This window comes from Passer domesticus, chromosome 2, assembly GCF_036417665.1.
Source record: "Passer domesticus isolate bPasDom1 chromosome 2, bPasDom1.hap1, whole genome shotgun sequence".
NCBI lineage: Eukaryota > Metazoa > Chordata > Aves > Passeriformes > Passeridae > Passer > Passer domesticus.
Window position 1 is genome coordinate 73,413,856 of NC_087475.1, and position 23,809 is coordinate 73,437,664.

Consider the following 23,809-nt stretch of genomic DNA (forward strand, 5'->3'; position numbering starts at 1 on the left):
CTAAATCTACCCCTTTTCAGTTTCCCCCTTGTCCAGTCACTACATGCCCTTGAATCAAGTTGCTCTCTGGCTTTCTTGTAGGTCTCTTTAGGAACTAGAAGGCTGCTGTGTGTTCTCCTTAGACCCTTATCTCCAGGCTGAACAGCCCCAACTCTCTCAGCCTGTCTTCACAGCAGAGATGCTCCAGCCCCCTGATTATCTTCATGGCCCTCCTCTGGACCCACTCCAACTGATCCACATCCTTCTTATGGTGGGGTGCCCTTGAATTGGATGCAGCACTCCAGGTGGGGTCTGAGAGCAGGGGAGAAATCACCTCCCTCGACCTGCTTTGAGCAGAACCACCTCCCACTCTGCTTTAGACGCTGCCTAGGCTGTGTGGCTGTTTTCCTTTCCCCGGGGCAACACTACAGAACACACAAAAGCCTAACCAAAATATAAGTGATAGTAATATTTTTGAGTACTTATGCTGAAAATGTCAAGAGCTACTTTTAAATAATAACTTTCAGAACAGTGACAACTGATCTCTGTTTTGCGGGGGTTTTTTTGTGGTTTTTTTGTTGTTGTTGTTGTTGTTTTCTTTTTCCAAAAGTTCTGCACACAACAGCTTGACAGCTGATCCTGACTGAGGAGGGGTCTGAGGGAAAGAAAAAAGGGGCTGGCAGCCCTTTGGGGGCTCTTCATGCAGGACCACCTGCAACGTTTATCTGCTCTCAGAGACAGAACTCTCGTTTTGGAGAAGAAGTCGTTGGGTTATTTTGGTGGGGTTTTTTCCCCCCTTTTGCTCAGGCATCGCTGACACCTGACGGAGGGCGGCGCATCCCCGGCGGTGCCGGGCCGCGGGGAGGGCTTTCTCACGCTTCTATCCTCAGCGGGAAATAAACTCTTGTACTCCCCAGGAAATCCCGCGGCGGTGGGACGGGTCATCTGCACAGCGACAAGCATTTAAAAATCCCGGCAGACAATCCGCTCGGAGCCTCCCGGGCGAGGAGAGGGGCTGCCGGGCCGCGCCGAGCGAAGCCGCGGCGGGAGGCGGGCAGGGGAGGGCGGAGGGAGGGCCGGGTGCCCGGGGCAGCAGCAGGCAGGGCGCTGGGCTCGGCGCTGGGCACGGGCTGCCGGCGCCGCCCGCCCCGCCCCGCCGCTTCTGCCTCAGCCCAGCCGAGTTTGGGGGCGCCTCTTCCCCCCGCTTAAACGACCTGTGCGCCATCTCCGCCCGCACTCTTCCGAAGGAGTCGCGCCCGTGCTGCCTTCCAAAGCCTTCCTCCCGGCAAGCGTAAGTAGAGCGGCCGCGGGCTGCGCCGCCGGCCCCGGTCCGCGGGCACGCCGGGGGCGGGAGCCTGCCCGGGCCTCTGCCCGCTCGCCGTGTCCCCCGGCCGTGGGATGGGCGCCAGGGAAGGGCAGGGCGGGGCCGAGCCTGCTCGTCCTACTGAGGAGGAGTCGTGGCAGGGGCCCTGCGGCTCTGAGTGCCTTCCTGAGGGACCCTGCCGCGAGCGTCCCTGTGTTCCTGCCACACCGAGGGACCCGTCTGCAGGCAGCGGCGCTCGCAGGTGGGACGGTGACAGAGGCTGGTGTGGCAGGGACGAGTGTCCACACCTCACCAAGTACCTCAGAAGATGCAGTGGAGGACAAAGCAACACATATTCATATCCAGGATGGTTGTGTAGGCACGTATGATATCTTCCTTAAAAGTTGCCACTAACATGTGAACACTGATGTACATTTCTAGCCAGTTTAGCACTTGGAGTAAATTTAAGTCTTAAATAAAGCAGAGGCAGAATTTCTTTAAACCTTGTAAGTGGTGCTGCACAGAATGGTGGAGTTCACGAGTATAACCTGAGATGGTTTCTGAGTTCCTTGAGGTGAGGTCTGAGTTATCTGGCCCATACAAACATTTTCTGCTCGTAGTGGGGAAAGCAGCCGAGTGATCTCCCTGCATGGACCAGATTGTTACCTCACTCTGTTCACATCTTTGGTCCGAGAGTTACCCAAACATGCCAGTTATTCACTTGTTCACACAGGACTCCCAAGCAACGCAAAGTATTGGGATGAATAAATATTCCTAGGAAGGTATGAAGCTTGATGAAGTAAAAATTTGCCAGTGTCATAAGCAAAAAAGTTGTTTCATTTGTGTCTTTTTTTTCCTGTAGGCAAAAAAAAAATTTGGGTTCATTGCTGACTCACTGAAGAAATCATATAAGCCTGGCATGTTATTAGAAAGTGTGTTAGGTCTTTAAAACACTGACATAGATACAAAGAATTAATTGAACTGAGTAGTCAGAGATACTAGAGGTATTTACTTCTTTTATTTAAAGGGAAATGAGAGAAACCTACTGGAACATTTTGGAATTAAACTAGAAAAAAATTAAATTGTTTCCACAGTATAAAAGTGTACTTTGAGGAGTTTGAACAGGGTCTCCCTTCTAGTTACTTTAACTTGCCTGAAGTCCTCTCAGACAGATACTCAAAAGTTGGAGTCCCTGCTTCTCTGCAGTGAAAAAGGGTCTTGAGTTTTTGAATGCCAGAAAGGCTCATCTTTCCTTTGTATATCTGGGGCGGGGGGCGGGACACTCCTCACGGCGCAGTTTTTAGATCTGTGTGGCTGATGGCATGTGGGCACCTGACAGCTCTGTCTCATTCAAGCTTCACTCGCTCGGGATGTAGGACTGCTGCCCTCATGCTCCACGGCTGTTCCACAGTCCCCCGGTAGCTCCACACCCTTCACACCTTTCAGCTTTGCTGGTAAGTCACTCTTTTCCTTCCCACGCAGAGCTCTAAGATGGCATTTGAGTATTCTGGGGGAGACAAGGGGTTGCTTTTTGTTCCTGTTTTTCTCCTTCAGATAATGAACCAGGGCAGGGAAGAGGGAGTTTAACAGGTGGGGTGTTGCTCTCCTCCTGGGTTCAGCCCTGCACTCCTCGTGCTTTTCCTTTACTCAGGCCAAACTTTCACTCAGAGGTCAAGTGGAGTCAAGAAGAAGTCTAAAGCAGTTTTGCCTGGGATTTAAGGAGGAGGCTCCATAGCAGTAAAGTAAGTTCAAGGTAATTACAAGATCAGTTAAGGAATTAATTTTTAACAAGTGTTTAAAATACAATGAGAGTGGTGATAGATGTGTCTGAAAGTATGACACTGGGAGCATGAAGAAAGGTATTTTTCAAATCCTCATTTAAACAAGTTTATAAAATTAACTGTGAAACCTCTATTGTGATTTATGAAACACTCACCATTGTGTTTCATATATATGTACATGGCCTAATGCCATTCAGTTTCACTGGAAATTATAGTAGCTCATTCTGTCCCTGCACATATGCCAGTTTGTCTGGAACTACATGGTGTTGCTGCAGATTTTCTGCAGGATGACTGCTTTTGTCTCATTTAAATTAGCAGAGTTAAGAACCTGGTAGTGGTGGAGATTCCTGATTGGTGTAAAAATAAAGTAAATATTGCAGGTTGCTTTAACAGCTTTTTTTTTTTTTTTTTTGGTCATACTGTTTTATAAAATAGATGTAATTTTGAAGAAAAAATCTAAACCCCAAGTTTTTAGACTGTCATGCGAAAATTGTCTTCAGGCAAGGATATCTATTAAGTATCTAAATATTTGTTATGGTACATTTTTGGGATATACCAATGTAATGAAATCATAAATTCATCAAGTGTCATAATCTGGTAATGTATGTAGTACAGCTGTGTACCTATTTGTGTTCATATGTGTGTACAAATACATAAACATGTGCATGTTTGAGTAAATTTATAAATAATAAAATGTCAAATTTTGCACACCTAGTGCACAAAGTGATGAACCTCTTCAGTGACACCATCAGAAATAAAAATAACTGGAAAGTTTGTCGATGTCACAAATTATTCTTCTCCTGCAGAGGGATAGATATGACATTGTAGCTTCTAAAATTTATTCTCGCTTGATTGTTCTCTTTGTTACATGCAAAGTGTGCTTGTGCATGTACTAAACTAGTAATTAATAACACGGCGTTGATTCTTAAATGCCATGCTGGTTTTTATGAATGTCCATTTTTCAGTGTGGTCTCAAAGGAATGATTTTCTAAAACAAGAAATACAATACAACAAAAAACACCAAATAATACAAGACTCCTGGTTCTTGTTAAATGATACGAAGGTTCATGAAGTCCTTGCTTTTCATACTGTTGAATTAGATTGTTTTCGAAGACAGATTCTCTGTCATTCCCTTGTGGGTTTTCATGGACATAATGAAATGCAGATAAAGTTGTTTCATTTCGTAATCTGCATTTTTTTCCAAGCACAAAAAGAAAAAATGTCTTCTTTCACAATCCATATTGAAGATTAGGTCTTAAGAGTTGCCTGTCTCTGTAACACTGAAAGTAATACTATACAGTTGAATTTGATGTAATACTGCAAGAGCAAGCTTGGGATATTCTCAGCTAAAATACTGAGTTGTAGCCATTTAAATTTAGACATAGGTTCTTGAACTCAGTAGGGAAAAATCACATATTCTCTAAGCGTTGTGAAACTTCTGTTTTCGTTTAATGTAATTTAATAACGTTATGTATCAAGGTAACCCTTTGCAGTTGTTGATGTGATTTTTGGATGAGTTACATTTGCTTTAAGAATTGCTTACTGAAGAATGTACTGACAGTGGAGAAAGATGCAGGACCTGGATTTCTGGGGACTCTCCAGCCAGTGGAGATGTGTAACTTTGCATTGCCCTTGGAAAAAATGTCTTTCCAGTATTTATGTACTATAGACAAGACACATTTGTGGTGAAGGCAACAGTTGCTGCAATTCATTCTAAGATGAACGCTGAGGTTTTTCACCTCTGTGCAGTTGAGGTGCTGTGAAGTATCTGCTCACAGCTTAAAAACTTTCTCTTGGTGTGCAGGATGAATTTGCACACACTAATACACAGAAATAAATATTTTGGCTAATGGAAGCACTAAAATAGCTTCTTTATGTGTATCCTCTGAGAAAAGTGTATTGTGTCATGTCTTTGGTGTCCTGAATTCTCAGCCTGGGCTGACCTGTAGTAAAAAGAAGAAAAAAAATCTTGAGTAGTATTAGTGACTGGAGAATGATTAAGTTAGATGGATTTGTTATTTGTCGTCTTTAAGTTCTAAACATTTTTAATGTTCTTCTGTTAATCAATAGATAAATCCTCAGAGAAGCACAAAATGTCCTGTTTTCATTGTAAACACCAGTGCCTGCTCATTACCTGAGCTGCTTATTTTGTTTTATCTGGATGGAAAATAAAGAGTGAGGCAGAGAGTATCAAACTGAGAGGCACAAAATAATGTAAAGAATAGCAGAAAAAGGAAATATTGAACTTGGGTTTATGCTAAGCTTCTTTAATCCATAAAATATCACATTATTTATTTTGCTTTTCCTACATTTTCCCACTCATAATGAGAACGTGCCCAAACAGCAGTTTAGTTCTGTTCAAAGCTGGGACTAAACTGGGTATATCTTCAAATGATTTTGAATTTTAAAAAAGTATAAAATTAATTAATTGCTGTTGTAAAAATTATTATTTGTCTAGATTAAAATTACTTAACCATCCAAAATATTTTAAACCTTATAACATTAAGATGGATTGTTAAATTTTAAAGTAATATAAACATATTAAATTAAGACTATAAAAATACTAAAAAATTTATTCAGTTTTGGGCTACTGTTTTAAGAGGAGAAAAATACGTTATTCAAAAGGAATCTGAATATATTTTAAAAAATGTTTCAGGGAACATACGTACACAAAAATCAGTATTTTGTTGTTAGTGTCATAGTTTGTAGTGTATCATGTTACATTGGAAGAAGAATTCACTTGTATTAAAAGCAATGCATTTTTGAAGAATAGCAAAGATTTATTTTTAGGGGGAGTTTTTATTAAATTAACTTTGTGTGATGAAAAATGAGTTAGTATACCAGGATTTGTAGAACTGCAAAATACTAATGGGTGTGTTGTTGCTTTTTGTGTGAAAGCATACTGCTCCGCAGTTATAGGTATTTTGTTGCTTCACAGTAAAATCAAATTATAAAAAAGTACCTTAAATAAATTTAATTTCTTTCCTTGCGTAACTAAAAGCCTGAAAGACGTTCAGGATAGACTTTGGAAATGCTTCTTCTGGAAAACCAGTGACATAATTGCTGGAAATTACATTCATATAATGATGAGAATAGTACACTTCTTTAGTGGTAAATTCCTAGCTCTAGCGATGAACAACTTTTTTTTTTTTTCCTCAGGAATTGTAAAACACACAGGTGTTTGGATAAGAATTATAAGCATAGCAAGATGTAATCAAGTTATATATGATAATATTCTAAGATTTTTAAACAAGAAGATAATCACTATTCTGATAGGGTTGGTTTTTTTGGTATGCAAATTGTTAAATCTGAATTACAATTATGATACAAGTATTTCTGAAGGTATTGAAGTTAGCTGAAAGCAAATTTTTAAATTTTGTTTTTAGTTGAAGGTTGACATATAAAATACAGAAGTGAGTTTATTAGGGAAATTAATTGTACTTATATATAATATATATTCCAGTATTCTTACATATCAGCCAGTTAGGAACAGGCCAAGGATAAGAGAAGTGATACCAGGAGGTTTCTCTTTTTTCTCAATTGGAGGAAGCTTGTGAGGAATCTGATATTAAAAAAAAATCTTGCACTTTAAGCCTTTCCAAATCAACAATTGTGTCTCTGCCTAGAACTGGACTTGGGAGGCCCATCATGCATGAATTGGTGGAAACTGCTGAGAATATATGCCAGTTGTTTGTCACAGAAATAAGGTCATAGGATGTAATTCTGGTTTTTTCCAAGAAAATCTCCGTATTATAGTTGCTGAAGTGACCTTGAGTTTCTTGTTTTGGTTTTTTGTTTTGTTTTGTTTTGTTTTGTTTTAATGATGTTGCAGTAGGTATGGTTCAGTAACGCAAACTGCCAGTACAGTAGGGGAAATAGCAGAGAAACCTTTCCACCATTCCTTAAAGAATTTCTCATTCTTCCCAATATTTCAAGTTATTAAAATGTCTGGATTTTTTTATAAATAAACATATGCAAACATGATTAGGCTTTGAGAATGTGTTTGTTGAGTTACACAAATTCCAAAATTCAACTGTAAATTCCATAGGTTTTGAGTAATTATTTTTCTCTGTTTGTACAGTTTGACAATAGCAAAGACCTATTACTAACTTTCTAATTGCTGGAGTAAATATGTTCTGATAACAATAAAATTATTAGAGTTAGGCAAACTTTGCATCACATTCTGGATACAAGTGTATGTGCATTAATAGTAGCATTATTCTGTTTAATTGATCTGATTTCTACTTGATCTTTTCTAAATAAAAGCAGGAGCAGATAGAGCCATCTCAGACAAAGGAAACAGAAATAATGCTTTTAAAAACGTTTAAATTTTGTAGAAAACCTAACTTACAAATCCTTCTTGCCAGTTGTGTATAGGCCTGTATGGGCTCTGTGAGTACATTTTAAACATCTCCCTTCTGTGCTTACCAAAGCCCATGGTTGCGTGGTCCCAGGGTTCTTAAAGTATGCGTGCAGTATTCTGCAGAAGCAAGATAAGAAATATGATTTGTCAAGGATCAATCTGTTCTGCTCCGGCATTGTGCAATTACAAGATGTTTTAACATTGCTCTAATTGCTCTGATGTTCTTGTTGTAGGTTAGAAATCTGAAGCAATGGGTGACTGGAGCTTTCTGGGGAGACTGTTAGAGAATGCGCAGGAGCACTCCACGGTTATTGGCAAGGTTTGGCTGACGGTACTGTTTATCTTCAGGATCCTGGTGCTGGGGGCTGCTGCTGAGGAGGTCTGGGGAGACGAGCAGTCGGACTTTACGTGCAACACTCAGCAACCTGGTTGCGAAAATGTTTGCTATGACAAAGCCTTCCCCATTTCTCACATCCGCTTCTGGGTGCTGCAGATCATTTTTGTCTCCACTCCGACCCTCATCTACCTGGGCCATGTCCTGCACATTGTACGCATGGAGGAGAAGAGGAAAGAGAAAGAGGAGCTGAAAAAGAAGGGAAGCAGCAAAGATGGCAACTACCCAGTAGCAGCAGCATCTGGCAGCGGTGGTGGAGGAGGCAGTAATAATGCCAAAGATCAATCTATTGTCAAAAGGGGGAAGGAGAAGCTCCCAATCCGTGACGAACGTGGCAGAATCCGTATGGGGGGTGCCTTGCTCCGTACCTATGTCTTCAATATCATATTCAAGACACTGTTTGAGGTGGGCTTCATTGTGGGCCAGTACTTCCTATATGGCTTCGAGCTAAAGCCGGTCTACCAGTGCAGCCGCTCACCTTGTCCACACACTGTGGACTGCTTCATCTCGAGGCCCACTGAGAAGACAATCTTCATCATCTTCATGTTGGTGGTGGCCTCAGTCTCCCTGCTGCTGAACATGCTTGAGATATATCACTTGGGGTGGAAGAAGCTTAAGCAGGGCATGACAAGCCAGTACATCCTAGAGATGCCTGTCGCAACAATGACACCAGTTATGGTAACAGGGGAGTCCAAACCTGTTTCCCTGCCTCCGCCAGCACCACCAGTGGTGGTCACGGCTGCCACACCGGCCCCCGTTCTGCCTGACACCCGCGCTGTCACACCGCTGCTGGCCCCAGTGACCATGGCATCGTACTATGCCACAGCTGCTCCAAGACCACGGCCCCCCTCCAACACGACGTCCATGGCAAGCTATCCTGCTGCTCCCCAAGTTCCTGAGGAGAGGCACCGTGCTGTGACTCCCACGCCCATCTCCACTCCCGTCACCATCCCGACCCCCATCCCCACGCCCACGCCAGCCGTCATCAACTACTTCAACAGCAGCAGCCGTGCCCTGACATCCGAGCAGAACTGGGCCAACGTGGCAGCTGAGCACCAGGGGAAGGTTTCCTCCAGCTCAGCAGGCTCCTCTACCCCCAGCAGCGTCCGGCATCCCCTTCCTGAGCAGGAAGAGCCACTGGAGCAGCTACTCCCACCCCCGGCTGTGCTGCCCATTGCTGCAGCCAACAGCGGCAGCAGCGCCAGCCTGAGCGGGGCGAGCGGCAGCAAGTGGGATGTGGAGGGCGAGGTGGAGCTGTCGGGGGCACGGCCCGTCTCGGCGGCCTGCACCACGGTGGAGATGCACGAGCCACCGCTGCTCGTAGACGCGCGGCGCCTGAGCAGGGCCAGTAAGTCGAGCAGCTGCAGAGCCCGGTCGGACGACCTGGCCGTGTAAGGCGGTGGCCCCTGCTCGGGGAGCAGGTGGTGCAAGGCAGAGTGGGCAGGGGAGCTGCCTGGGGAGGCCAGGCCTGGCGTGGGTGAGGAGGCCTGGGCTTCAAACTTAGACGCTTGCTGTTTTTGCACTCTGTGAGTTATAGTGGGGAAAATTATCAACATTTTCTAATAGGTCAGGGGTGACCGAAGCGCAGCACGTGGGCCAGGGGACCAGTCCCACTTTCCTTCATGTTCGCAGCAGATCCCTCAAGGGCAGCCGTAGGGGAGGCCTGCACAGATGACAGGTGGCGATGGTAGCTGGTCAAGCGCCCTGAGGCTGACTTTCATCTGAGAAAAATGTTAATATCCCTGGTGCCCGTGCACCTGGCTGTCATCTCCCTGTTGCCCTTGCCTTCACTTCAGCTCTTTCCCAGAAACTCTACATGAGCAGATGCAATGACTTACTTTCTTCCTCTTAAATCTTACGTAGCCCTGTGGCAAACATCAGGGTGGTGTATTGCCTCTTGGCACCTGTTGTGTCTACGGACCAACTTGCCATATTAAAGGTAACTCAGTTTCTTCCATATAACATGCCTTATGAAGCCTTTATGTTCATGGCAAGTCACCGATGCGGTCCTCAGCCAGGCAAAGTTTAGGGAACCCCTGCAATAGATTTTTGAGGTTCTTATTTCCATAACTTTTTTATTTTACTCTTGACCTCTTAGGAAGTGTTCAGTTTGACCTTCTATCCAGTGTTTGCCAGCCATGATCACACCATGTTTATAAGCCTGCAAATATGTTTGAGCATGTTTGACTATAATTTTAGCTGACTTGTAAAATTGCTTACAGGAGGACAGGAATTCAAACCACACCTCGGAAATTATTACACAGAACAATTTCTCTTCAGAAAGCAAGGATTATGATTTCAATACACTGTGGCTCCATACATTGCCCGTGGACAAACAATTAGGATAAAGTACAGCTCTGCATTTTAGACTAATAGATATCAGCATAAGTTTGTTGGAAAAATGCTTTTTAGAAGTAAATTTGAGTGCTTATTTTTAAGTATTTGAACATTTTGAGAATAATTTTTAGGTTTAAAGTTACTTGACTGTGTACTTAATAATTTTAGTTTGATCTTTGATCTGACAAGAAAATGTAAGAGGAAAAAAACTTACTAATGGTGAAATTCCCAAATCAACATTATTTCCTGTTGTGTACCCTTTAACATCAATCCGTAGTGTCTTTAGGTCAGTGAAAACAGACTTAGATAATATTGTATTGCAGAAAAAGTGGCTAAAATATCTGGGCAATGTGGTGGCTGAAGGGTCTGAAGTCGACTGAAGTCACTTTCAGAATTTCCATTCAATTTAACAAGGAGCAAGATTTGGGAATGTATCTTGCAGGCGTTATTCAAGCAAGACTAAAGTTCACATGAAGTTTTGGGAGCCTTAGATTTTGGGCCTTTGAAAAGACATTGAAATCCTGCTTTTGAAAAGTGTGTGTGTCCCTTAAAAATGGGTGAAGGAAAGTACTAAGGTTTTTTTAGTAAGGTGCATCTTTCCTTTCAACAGGCTCTGTCCTTTATTCCCTCCTAAACAAGGTGTTAGAATTCTGTGTGCCTGAGTAGGGTCAGGAGAGTTTCAGTACCAAAGGAATACAGAATTAAGCCTAGCTTCTGTTCTAACCAAAATGCAAAAGAACTAAAGCTTGGAGTCAGTCCTGTTGCTGCTATAAACCGAACGTACTGTAACTAGAAAAGAACAATCAAACATACTGGGATAACCCTTTGCATCTTCAAAGTGTTTGGCCTGGCAGTGCAGTCCTTACTCAGGCAAAGCAGAGTCAACCTGTAGCAAGTAGTTAACATTACCAGTTATTTCTGCTGTTAAATGTTTTCCTGAGTGTGCTTATTTTATTCGAGTCAAAATATATTCCCACCACTCAAGACTAAACATTTTTGCTGCTTTCTGAGTAGTCACAAAGAGCTTCTCATGATCAGCAGCACTGTTCTGCAACCCTTGGGCATGTTGTCTCATGACTTCCTTGTCCTGCTTGTGTTGAACCAGGTGAGGAGAAGTCCTTCTGCTGCCATGGATCTTAAGGGCAGCCGCTGCATTAAAAGTCGATGTGTAGTAGTACAATAAAGATATTTATTATTAAGTATTCAGCTTCAGCCATGCTGTCATGGATTTTCTGTGTTAAAGCCATAAAAACCCTTTCTGCAAGAAAACTAAAAGCCAAGTTCTGCATTCTATTGAATCCATGCAACTATGCTAAACATAGACTAAAGTTGATGAAGTTGCCTAGATGTAAACAAAGGCAGAGATTAGGATTAAAAATTTTAAGATTTACTAGCATCTATAGTAGCAGTTTTGTAAGTTTTGATAAATGCCCGTTAACTACGTTGCTGAAATAATGCAATATATGCATCTCTGTGTTTTAGTACATTGGAGTTTATAGACTACATTTTCCTTTGTTCTATGCTTCTGAAGAGTGAAGTCAAAGTCTTTCTGGAGTGTATTTATATAAACTAGACCACCTGGAATGTGTGCTTTTTTATATCACTTCCTGAGAGCAAAACTGATGATGTTTGATGGGGCTCTGCATCTTGCAGCCCTTACTTTAGTACTACCCTCACAGAGTGTGTCCTGCAGGATTGCATCCATATTGTATATAAAAAGTAGTAAGAGAGGTAGATTTAGCTTAGGGTCAACTGAGACCTAGGCTGACCTTTTCAAGTTAATGTGTGTGGTTAGACCTGCAGAAAGTTCAGATACTTTTGTGGAATATATGGTATTTTCAGCCAGAGTAACTACTGGAAAGCTCTAAAAGATGGTTTTTCCTGTTAGGTGAAGCTCGGGGGGAGAAATGTAACTCTATTGCAACCCCTAAGAGAAGTCTGAGAGAGCAGCCTCTGCATCCAGGCAGTCCTGGTCTGAGAAAGCAAAACTACAGCTCACAGGTTGCGCTTTTAAGATCAGCTTAAGTTCCATCACGTATCTATGCAACGTCAAGCCTCTTCATTGCCTACAGTTTCATTTGGACTCCAGTAACTGTTTCTTCATTTAAGCCAGGTAACTGTTGGAGCAGAACTCCTCCTTAGAGCTTACAACTGCTTGTAGTTGCCATGTCACATCTGGATTTGGATTTGTTGAAAGAAAAATCTTACTGGTGTGGCTGATTTTGAGGACTTTAATCTTTACTCATGAATGATCACTGAATTCAGCATCCTGTGAGTCAAGTGCTGAATTCTGTGTAGAATTCTGCAGTTCTAGAAAATATGTATGAACACCCACTGACTTGCAGAATAGAGTCTATTGGCAAAAATTATCTCCTAATTTCTAAGTTGTTGACTCTTTCCTGTCAATTAATTACAAAATTTCATGGGAACTGGTAGCAGGTCCTGATTTAGCCAGTCATGTGGCTGTTCAAGCCACAATTTTGAAAGACCTCAAGTGCACAGCTAAGATGAAACCTGTAGGTAAGTTATCACAAAAGCAGAAGGCAGAACAGAATCATGCCTGATATTAAGCAGACTGGAAAAAAAAACCAAAACAAAACAAAACCAACACTAATTTTTGCTCTTTGAGTAGAATAATTTTGGGAAAACTTGTTCTCTCTCTTACTTGAAGTTAAAAAATGTGCTGAGGTGAAGTATGGAAACTGAGAAAAGATACTCTTTGAACAAGTTACCAGGTGTATGATGTACTACTCTTTTTGCAGTATATTTGTTGTTCAACAAGGCACTTAGAGCTAATTAAATGTCTGACATTATGCAGCTCTTAAGATTATTTTATGATATGAATACATAAGTGTAGGATCAGTAAAATCATAAAAGCAAGCTTTAAAAATCAGATCATTATTTAGGTCCTTTTTTGGTTAGTTATGGGACCACCTCCTCAGCTTCTCCAAACTTGTATTCCACTGAGTTCATGTGGGTGACAGCAGTCTGCAGGAGCAGAGTGTTGAGCCCCCAGGTATTTTTGTTTTATCCAGACACTAACACCATTTGAACAGGCTGGGTTTTTTTTTTTTTTTAATTCCAAATGTTTTGCTTTGATTCTTCTTCTGAAAAGTGTGCTCTTGTAATTTTGATTTTCTGAAGTTTACATTCAGTTTTTGGTTTAAGATTGCACATTTGGATGAAATAAACTGTTCTCTAAGTTTACATTTGTATAAGAAGTAAAAGAATGACTCTGCCAATGTGTTAAAAGAGAGAGAAATGTCTTACTATAACACAGGAATTCTTCAGCCATAAGGCAGTACCATTAAATTTAACCTGATCACTGATGCATAGTATCAGCTTTGTCTGTATAATTAAAATGTGGGCCTTGGATATATAGGGAGCACACCAAGGAAAAAAATATTTTTCATCATGAATTCAAATATTGCCAAATCAACTGAGGTTCATTGTTGTTCATATGCTTTCCTGTGTGTTTAGAGCTTCAATGACAAAAATTAGGTGTGACATATGTCTTTTATGAGCTGAATTTACAGCCTGATTTAAAATTCCAAACAAATACTTGTGAATAAACACTGCACTGTTACACTGTAGAAGATTTTACAAAAAATAAATGAGATGTTTTGCTTTCTAGGCAAAAATATGGTTCTGAGCCTGCAAATACAATTTCATGAAAGTTATTTTAACTTCTGCCAATAAGACCATTAAAGGCAATGGGAGTATTTGCATAAACTAAAACCACTGATGTATTAAAGAAATTGTAGATTTGCATTTTAAGTTTGCTGTAAGATGCCAATCTAATTCTAGAGTTTTCAGTTCTTGAAGAGTTATGCAAGATGTGTGAGCATATTTTAAGGTGGAGAGTACATTGCTATTTGCATTGCCACTGTTTCTCACAGTTAAAGGGTTCTAAAGCATAAGAAAGCTTACTCAGAACTTTCTTGTTGCTTTCCAGATGTTTGTCTTTTACATGATAGAATCTGACAAAAAACACAGCAAGTTTTCTGGGCAATCAGGAACTTGTAGTAACAATAAAACCAGCGAACAGTACTGTCTTCAGAGAAGTGCCTTGTATATTAAATTCTGTAAGAAGCAAGTTGATGTAAATGTTAATTTACCTCATATGTTTACAAAATTGTGACTAAATAAACTTTTTGTACCACAGCATTGTCTCTTCTAGATTAAATTTTCATGGCTGTGTAGATGGTCTTTTGAAATACCAATGTGACAGAAGAGTTAGCTCCCTCCCTTTATTCACTTACACTGCTGCTTCCCTTCATCATGTGAAGTGCTCACTGAACTGCATCTCTTGGAAAACTGGATGCTGAACCCTGTCTCCCTGCAGAGCTCCCAGTGGCTTCAAAGGAAGTTCGTGGTCCAGAAGACAGGTGGGAACAAGACCCACTTGAGCATGTGCAAAGGTGAAACACTGACTGCCTTGACACCAGTGGGAGGTTTGCTTCTGCCTTCCACCAAATCCAGGCTGCACCCTTGGCTCCTGCCTTGACACAGGAGTCACTGTTCATCTCGTGCAGTGTGGCATTGGCAGTGACTCCCACCTTTCCCCTCAGTGCTGACACACTAACTTTGATTTAACCATCTAGCTGCTGTGCCATGAGACTGTTACCTATAAATGCACGAAGGGTTTTAGTGCAGGGAAAGTGTGTCCTTGCTGGGAATAATGTAGGGTGTCCACTGCATTTGAAATTTGCTGATTTGCCCCAATAGGAATGTTCACAGTTTAGAATGCAGAAGTCTAACTCAGTTCTGCACTGAAAATGTACGATGTGCTAAAGGCAAGTCAGTCTAAACATTGTCTAGTCCCATGAAGGGGCCAGATTTCTGAGAAGTTTTACTTGTGGAAGGAGCAATGTAGGCAAGACTGTGTGTCTTCCAGAACTGTTAAGTATGAAGGCTTTGTAAAACATTATTTTATCTGCAGCACATTTCATTATTATTACATGGACCTGGCAGGTCAAGACACTTTCTGCCCTGTAGTACTGAGTGTTTTTCTCTCATGGGAGTATGGTGAAGCTTATTTTTTCGGTGCCTCCTTGTGCTCAGGCAGTGCTGTCTCTGCTTTACCTGATGTATCCATATGGTAAACCAGACTGTTCACTATCTCTGATGACTGGCAGGGGTAAAGCAGGCTGTCAGGTGTATGATAGGAGTAGTACTAAGATTGTGCTTAGCAATAATAAGCTGAGGAAGTATGCTAAGTTGTATGGTAATACTAGCTGATAACTCACTTGCCTCTGACCAAGAGCAATTTTTTCTACAAATATATCTGGCAAACTTTCTATTTAGATGCATATTCCACAATTTTGTCAATTGAAGAACAGACAGGTACTCCCAAGGGAGCTGAGAGCATCAGCAGTGCAGAGCCTGCTTGGTCATGGACTCTCCCTCCCTTGGGAAAAAGCCACTGCTGTCACCTTGCATCCACTTGGTCTCTGAAGGTCTTTGTGATGGTGTGGGTGCCTTTTACTGCCACATTGAGTGAGGTAGCTTCATGTGAGCTTCTGGAGAAAGCATGAGAGCTGTGCCCTCCTCATCCACAGCTGTGTCAGGGCACCCTGAAGGTTCTGATAGTAATGAAAAGAGGTGTGCTGGGGCGAACTCTCTAACCTGCTCCAGTAAATGTCAACAGTTGTGCTGAAAGCCAAATGAGGAGCATTTCACACAGCCCTGTACTGCTGCTGCAGTTCCCAAGGATTTGGCACAGGAACAATCAGCTGGGCTTCAGCAAGCATTTTCACTGTGACTGCACTAAGAATGGGCTTTAACTAACACCATCAGTGTTTCCCCACACTGTAGCTGAGATGGGAATGAAGGCAATACATGTTGCCTCTCAAGGAAACAGATGTCAGATAACGAGATCTTAATAGCTCTGACATTTTGATCACTTTTGGCAACTGGATATGTATGAAGTCTAATTGTCTTTGTGTCTATTTTCAGCAGACAATAGAGTAAGCAGATGCTTATCCAAACCCACAAAACTGAAGAGAGCTTTCTCATAAAGATGATCTAGGAAGATTGTTTTTCTTAGAGTGTCGTAGTCCAGGAAGACAGGGTGTTTGAGGAAGGACATATTTTAGCAGGTGCAGGTATGTGATATTATGTCAGAATTACATGTATCATTAATTACTATTGATGCATTAGTAGGGCAGTTGGATTGCACCAGCAGTTCTTCATTGAGCAAGGTTTGTTTTCATTTTTAAAGAGGCATAGTGGTACATAGCAGCAAAATGCTGTCCTGTGTGGGTAGTCACCTCCTTTTCTTTTTTTGTGCAGTATGTGGTCTTCATATCTTTGAGTCACTTATGACAGTGGCTACAGATTGAGGTTCCTGGTGTCATGGATAGTAGCAATGAGCAGACTGATACCAAGGTCACAAAGAACTGCCCAGGCTTGCTGTGTTTGCATCACTAATGTAGCCATCTCTAACCTTTTTTCAGCCAGATCTCTGTAATTTTAGAGGTTGCCTCCTGAGAGGGGAAAAAAAAATCAAATACTTGCAGTTCTTCACCATTCTTATTTATTTGTCCCATGAAAGTATGATAAAATATATTGAAATGTCCAGACCTTTGCATTTCTAAGTAGCATGAGACATGGCTTTTTAAAGAGTTCCTATGGTTTCTAGGAATTTTTTTTTTAACAGAAAGGGCTTCACAAGTTCAGACTCTCAAAAAGACAATTCATTTTTTGTTGGTATACATTCTTCTTGTGCTTGCACAGGATTCACCAAAGTCGGTGAATTGATGGAATAAAGTGAAATAAAACCTTTACTTTCCATGTGAGAATATAGATTCTATGTTTATACTCAATTCAGTGAAAACTAAAAAGGAAGAGCAAACAATTATCACCGATCATATATCTCACTCCCCTGCCTGAGAAGATTAAACTTTCTAAAGATTTTGGCTTTAAGGCATGTTGTGGTCTTTTGAGCAGAGACTAAGGGATAATTATGGTTGAACTATCCTGCCCCGCAGAGGAACCTACTGTTTACTTTGCATGTCTTATGTAGTGGGGTTTGCTATATAAATTCTGCACAAAATGCAGAAGTAAGCAGCTAAGGAGGTTTTGCCTAAACAAACTCACTGTGTTTGGATTATGGATACTCTGAGGGGAAAGAATCGTTTTCATTATGGGAGAAAAACCTGTAGCAAAGCCAGCCTGGCTGGGATACCAGAAACACACATGGCTGATTCTCTGGAATTTCTACATCCTGTAGTCTTTTAAACTCTGTATTCAATTAAAGTGGTGCAGCCCAATGCTTTGAGAGTAAAATTCTTGACCAGGAGTCTACAAAATAATGCCTGCATTTACATTTGTCTGTGCATGGGGCTGTGCTAGTGACTGCCGTGTTTTGGGATTTTGTAGCATGGAGAAGGATGCAGTCTGCACCAGCCTCTTGCTGTGGCCTCCATGAGAATTCTGTGTCTAACTTTAATGATGTATTTTTAAAATCTCTGCTCTTGATTGTTTACTGGAGTGGAGTCTCTTTTCATCATATCTGTGGCTGCAGGTGGAGCTGCAAGTGCCTGCCTTTGGGCTGCCTCCATGCCGTTCTTGCAGCAGGCAGCAGCAATCCTTCTGAGCAGCCTGCCAGCACAGCTCGCTCCTGACTCATTCAAGCTGTGGGGCTTAATTCAGGTTCAGAACTTGCTTAAGACTAGGAAGAGATTCTTGTCTTCCTGTGTAAGATGAGACCATATAAAATGCCTCAGTAATTTAATTTATAGTTTTGTTTTAGACACCTAGGTATTTTAAATCTTATTCCTCCATCCTTGAGTTCAAACCCAGTTTTCATACTCAGAATGCTGACGTACCATCTCTGTAGATGATCCAGGTGGAAAAATAATTCCATGGCTGCCCCATAAGTTGGAGAAACCATGGACTGCTTGCTGTCCATGCACAATGGAAAAGCTTAAATCTATTTGCTGAGATGTTGAAATCTCTTACAGCTAAAGCCATGACCTAGCTTTCTAACAAAGTTTTGTGTATCAGGAATTCCTTTTCCCTATAGCTGCTGTAGCAAGTCATGCATGACACTGAAATGTGCATTACAAGTTTTTGGGTGTATGGGAGAAGTGCAGTGATCTGCATGTAATTTGGGCAGCTGTCTTTATTTTCAGCTGAAAGAATTCTCTTAGTTGCAACAACGTAAATCCAGTATAACTCCACCACACCGGGGTAACATAGACAAGACTTTCTTTGTGTTTAAATGACTCCAGTGAATGAGATCAATTGCAAAAAGAATAGTTCTTTTTTTTTTAAAGAAAGAAAGATCTGCAAGTTTAGTACATAATGGGCCAAATTAATCTCTGTTGTAAGTACATTCATTTCAGTGGTGTTGCAGCAGAAATGAATTTAGCCTGAAGCAACTTTACAATAACTCATATATAAGCATGCACAACTAAATGTATTACACTTTAAACAAACTCAGCATTGTCTGGAGCACAGTTGGTCTGCTGAACCTCTGAAGTTAGGAACTAACCATTGTGTGCTGAGTTTGTTTAGACAGTACCATTTTTGTTCAATTGGCTACATCGGCGGTATTTTAGCGACAGCAGGAATGTTCCCTCTAGCTACAAAGTGACATTATGGCTGTCAGACACGATTTTTATGCCTTAACTCTTTTGTTCTCATAGAAACAGACTTATAACAAAATAGAGAGAAAGAAATAGTTTCATCAGTTCTGAAATGTTTAATTCTTAGTGTTATTCCTTTAATTCAAAAGGAGTTGAAAAGCTCTTATGGAAGAGTCCTCATAAATAACAGAAGTAGTCAAGGAGTGTGAAGAGCAAACCAAATCAGATCCAGAAAGTATTCATTCAGCTTTCAATAAGTTAATGTAACATTAATGTTTCTCTGTTTCAGGCTTAAATTTTGTATAGTTTTCAGTTACAAATGTTATGATACCAGACATTGCTACAGCTGCTGAGTCCCTCAGCCAACAGCGCACACAGTGTTTGTGGAGTTGTCTGTTCACACTCCACTAGAGGAACACACGGGATGAATGTTTTAAGCAGTCACTATGTGTCACAGTTGCATAAATGCCTTTTCCTTCTTCATGTTTTTGCTGCTTTTTACACCATCATCTGCCCTGACCAAGAAGAGTTTGGCTTTGTTGTGTAACCCTCTTGCAACCAGTTTTACATTCCTATTACACCCTGCCTCAGCCTTCCCTTCACCAAACTAAGTGTACCCATCTCCTACAACCTCTCTTTGGGACTTCAGGCCCCTGCTTATCTTTACTGACCCTTGCTGCACTTTCTCCAGTTTCTCCACATTCTCCTTGAGCTGAGGGCTGTGAAACTGGACACAGCACTGCAGATGGTGTTCTCGCTTGCTCTTGGTGCACACACCTTACTGGTGCTCACATAAAATCAAGATATTTGCCCTCATTTTCCTCCTTGAGATGATATTTCCCAGGGCAGATGCAGCCTGGCAGTGAGCACTCAGAGAGATATACTGTGGGCTCTCTGCTGGAACATTTCTCATTCATTCATTCACAGGTAGATTTGAAATAGACCTTTAAAAAACTTCAGCAGCAAGAAGAGGTCAAAAACAAGTGAGCCCAAAAAAGTGCAAATTTTTTTTTTTTTTTTTTTTTTTTTTTTTTTTTTTTTTTTTTTTTTTTGTGATGTGAAAGCATTGCAAAGTATACACTAGAAGAACCAGGCAACAAATACTCCTGTGGAAAACTGAGTTTTTATAGATGTTTTGTGTCATGGCTAGGGCCAGATTTGGACCTGTTTGTGCTGTTCCTAGCAATAATCTTTGCACTTTGAAGAATATAATCTTCTGTGCTGTGCATTGTCCATATTCCTGCATTGTCTCTCAAATGTCCTGCATCTCCTCTTGGGTTCATTGACTGTGTGTGGTGGTCAGATACCCAGCTGTCACCATATCAGATACAGAGACTGAGGTGTAGGCTGTGATGGTGAGGTCAAGTCCTGAGCTGGCAATGCTGATTTTAGCTTGATGGGGTGGGGACGGAGGATGTGGCTACAGAAATTCCAGTAGGCCAAGGGTGATTTCCATTTTTACTTAGTTATCCACTCTAAGAATAATAAGGGCATGCTTATCGCTCTGGATATTTATAGGGTTTCCTACAGCAGCATGGTTTATAAATAACTAGGGATCTCAGGGCAACTGTCAATAGCAGAGAGAAAGGAAGTTAACCTTTCTCAGAGTTACAAAAGTTGCAGTTTGTCATGTTTTCTGTATGATTAGAGCTGCAACCATAGTGTCAGTGGTCCAGCAGATCTGTCCAAGCAACTTGCTCACACCTCTTTTTTTAAAAATACTGCTAACTTTTCAGCACCCTGAGACAATCTTGCTCAAGGGTTAGTCTCATCTTTGCAATTCCAGACAATATTTTCTTGCAATTTGCAACCCTGCTTGCAGTTATGTTAATGGACTCACTGCATGTTTGGACTGAGCTGCATTCCAGTCTCTGCCACACTGGTAGCGTGGCAGATTTTCTCCTGCTGGAGAAAAAGCCTCCTGTGACTGCTGTGACAACCTGTAGTTTAGGCAGGAATTAAAGTAGTGATGATTCTTGGGAATTCTCAACAATATTGTCCCACGTATTTAGAGCTTGGCTGGGCAATGACCAGGGTGCACTGAAGAGGGTAGATACTTTGGGAATATTCTCTTCAATGGAAAAGACTCGTCTGCCAAGGACAGAGACAACACACCATAAAGCTTGGGGAGCTGCTTTTAGTGACTGCAGTTGCTAGATATGTAGAAATCCATTAAGGAATAAAACCAGGAGATCTCTTGCTGTCCAGAAATCCTGAGAAGTTCTGATACCCCTGGCTGTGGGGTCAGAATTAGTTTGCTGTTCACCTAATGAAATGTCAGAGCCTTCTGAAGACTGGGTTTGTGGGCTCTTTAGCCTTGGTGCTGGTTCTGGGTGCTGGCAGTGGCACTGAGGCCATTGGGCAAACACAGTGTCCTCGATCTGTAAAGAGGACAAAAGATCCCAGGGTGATAAGCACTGTGGCCTTTGCACTGCTAAACTTTTTTTCCTTGGTGCCTTTACTCCTTGGCATCCTGGAATGAGATGCAGAATCCTGTTCCCATTTCCACCAACCCCTGAGGGCGGTGTGGCTGAGGGCCATGGCTCATGCTGGGGGCAGGCACTGTCTCCGTGTTGGGTCTCAGGAAAATGCCAGCAGAGGCAGGGAGGCTGCAATGCAGGGAGTGAACAATCTGGGCACGTGTTCTGCACAGCATGGGCAGAGGCTGGTGTGCTGTGTCTGGTGCTGCCTTGGCTTTATCCATGGGAATGGAGATGCCCTGAGTGCCAGTGATGGAGGCTGGTCTGCTGTGACTTTCTGCTCAGTATCAGGCCTTTGTAAAAAGCCTGGTGATGCTTGAACTACCATGCTAAGTATCAGGAAGTAAAACCCTACTAAGGAAGAGAGAGAGAATGTAGAAGGTTGATTGGAACCAACTTCCAGAGGGACTGGAGTCCAGCTTTATTGGTACAAAGTACCTCACCCTCATGTAGAGAATTTGTAGGCACTCCCTGCAGCCCTGACATAGCTATGGGATCTACATAATTGCTGAAGAATTTGTTATTAAATGTAATGTTCAGAAAAATTGAACTTATTTCTCTCTTATTTCTTAATGGTCCTTAATTCTTCAATTTAAAATTTAACCAAACCACATGTTATAAAATTGATCCTCATTTTTACATTTGAAAAGGAACATTTTAATTTTAAGATTGCATTATGCAGTGCAAAAGGACTTTTACGGGTTTGGTTTTCCTAAAATTTGACATTGTGTCATGTGTTAAGAGATTAAAGAAGGGCTCATTTAAGAGAAGCAACCAGTACTGGGGTTGGACTGAGATTCTGTGTGAAGCTGCTGAGGAGCATTAGAGGATCACGTCATCACATCCAAGGATGTTCCCAGCCTGCTCAGTCCCTCCAGAGGCAGAGGTCACTGCCTCCTGGCTTCACAAGGACAGCTGAAAATGTCACGCTGACAGACTTCTTTAGAAACCTTATCTAGGCTATTCTTTTTGGCTCTTGCTGTAACTCTGTGCCTCTTGCTCCTCCCTTTCCTGTCCACACATACTCTGCAGTCTCATCCCTTTACAATTCTTCTCTTGCCTGCTGCTCTTCTACCTTCACCTTAACAGCTCAGAGCTAGTCCCACATCCCCACCTTTCTCTAGTTATGCTGGCAAGCACCACAGCCATTCCTATTTCTGTCCTTTCTGCCTGAACTCATCCTACTATCCTGTGATGTGTCCATCTCTTCCCCACCTTCTCCTGCTGTCTCTGCAGCACCCAATTCATCTCTAAAAATGTCACTGTTGGCTGCAACACTCCCCTGCGCTGCCCTTTGTAACTCTTCATTCTTCCAGATAAATATCTCCCCTTTCCATGAGTCTTTTGGCCCACTTCTCAAACTATCCTTCCATCAGATATTTTTCCTCATGAAAGATTTTACCAGTCCCTGCAGAATTATTCCCCCAATTTACACCCCCCAAAACTTCCCCCATTATCCAGCTTATATTTCTTCTTCCTCTGCTGAACAGCCAGCAAAAATGTAGTTTGTCTTCTGCCCTCTCCTTCTAGTAACTCCATTTGCACGTATGGTCTCCCGTCATCTCCTGCACTCTCCTGCCCCATTTCTTATTTTTCCTCACTCCATCTCAACCCATTCTCTTATGCTGTTTGCCTATCCTCCAGCTCTTTCCCCATACACAAGCTTTAGCACATTCCAGCCTCTCAAAAAAAAAAGAAAACCTTTGGGTCTCTACTTTGATGTCTGTCACCCACCTTCCTGTACTTTGAAGTTCAAACACTGCAGTTCAGAATTTGTTCCTGTGATTGGTTTGGGTTTTTTATGTCCCACTCTTGCCTTCCTCTACTCTGTCTTCTTTCCCTACTGCTAACTCACCACACACATCAAGCTGCCTTTAATGCCCTCTTCCTGGCCAAACTCCAAAATTGTTCCTTCCTGCTTACACTCTTCAGCCCCACAGGAGCCGTTCTGGTTTTGGAATGTTGTGTCATCTTTCTTTCTGAAGTTCTTTTGTTTTCTTAACTTCTGCTTACCTTGCTAGTAAATCTTCCACATTTCTGGTAAAAGTCAATGTTCTGCTTCTAAATTATCTCCATCTTCTTGAAATCCCTGCTTTAAATCTGCCCATCAACTTAAAAAATGAGTTATTTAGAAAACTGAGAGATCAGTTTCATGTAGAAACAGGTGCTACTCAGTCTTTTTCTAGAACTAGCCCTCATGTAAATGTGTTTACATATTGATTTAGTTTAATGCTACTGTGAACCTTCCCTTAACATAATTTTAAGACCAATTTCATGGGCATTTTCTTGAGACATACTTAAAATATATTTTGAAAGATAACTGTCTTAAAAGGTGTAAACTTGGAAGGTTCTTGGGTTGCACTCTGTAAGGTCAGTCATGAAAAATGAAGCAGGGCCGTGCATATTAAGTATCTCACAGATAAACACACGTGATGAAGAGATCCAGACATAGAAAGCTGTTGGATTCTGGGACAGATTCCAACGACAAACAGAGCACTTTGCCTGTAAAAATAAATATTTTCTCCTGATAGATTGGCTAGTATCAGCTAGACATGGCAGACTGAATGTGTATTTTGCC

The 23,809-nt window shown here is 41.8% G+C and overlaps 1 protein-coding gene and 1 long non-coding RNA gene across 10 annotated transcripts; one reads left to right on the top strand and one right to left on the bottom strand.

Annotated features, from left to right (window-relative positions):
• The first annotated feature begins 1,134 nt into the window (after nucleotides 1–1,134).
• Nucleotides 1,135–16,667, top strand: GJA3 (gap junction protein alpha 3). Of its 9 annotated transcripts, XR_010356391.1 has the most exons (6): nucleotides 1,547–2,736; nucleotides 2,837–3,035; nucleotides 7,660–9,168; nucleotides 12,046–12,270; nucleotides 14,323–14,545; nucleotides 16,119–16,667. XR_010356391.1 is itself a non-coding variant. In XM_064409298.1 (5 exons), exons 4-5 carry the CDS (start codon nucleotides 7,677–7,679, stop codon nucleotides 12,180–12,182), a joined length of 1,629 nt encoding a protein of 542 aa, XP_064265368.1. In that variant the 5' UTR covers nucleotides 1,135–1,270; nucleotides 2,638–2,736; nucleotides 2,837–3,035; nucleotides 7,660–7,676; the 3' UTR covers nucleotides 12,183–14,321. The 9 variants fall into 9 exon arrangements, 6 of the variants coding, with proteins under 6 accessions (XP_064265368.1, XP_064265369.1, XP_064265371.1 ...); XM_064409298.1 differs by lacking the exons at nucleotides 14,323–14,545; nucleotides 16,119–16,667 and adding an exon at nucleotides 1,135–1,270 and having other exon boundaries at nucleotides 2,638–2,736; nucleotides 12,046–14,321; XM_064409299.1 differs by lacking the exons at nucleotides 14,323–14,545; nucleotides 16,119–16,667 and adding an exon at nucleotides 1,135–1,270 and having other exon boundaries at nucleotides 2,638–2,736; nucleotides 2,934–3,035; nucleotides 12,046–14,321.
• LOC135294258 (uncharacterized) lies at nucleotides 3,557–8,846 on the bottom strand. Its single transcript, XR_010356393.1, has 3 exons — nucleotides 8,814–8,846; nucleotides 7,492–8,472; nucleotides 3,557–5,006 (listed from the first exon to the last, which is right to left on the bottom strand). It is a non-coding gene; the product is annotated as an uncharacterized LOC135294258 (long non-coding RNA).
• Nucleotides 16,668–23,809: the final 7,142 nt, after the last annotated feature.

Excerpts from the sequence above, each read along its gene's own strand:
- GJA3 (XM_064409298.1), top strand. The coding sequence starts at position 7,677 with ATGGGTGACTGGAGCTTTCTGGGGAGACTGTTAGAGAATGCGCAGGAG. Across the intron at positions 9,169-12,045 it reads GCGGCGCCTGAGCAGGGCCA|GTGAAGCTCGGGGGGAGAAA; the intron begins GTAAGTCGAGCA and ends TTTTCCTGTTAG.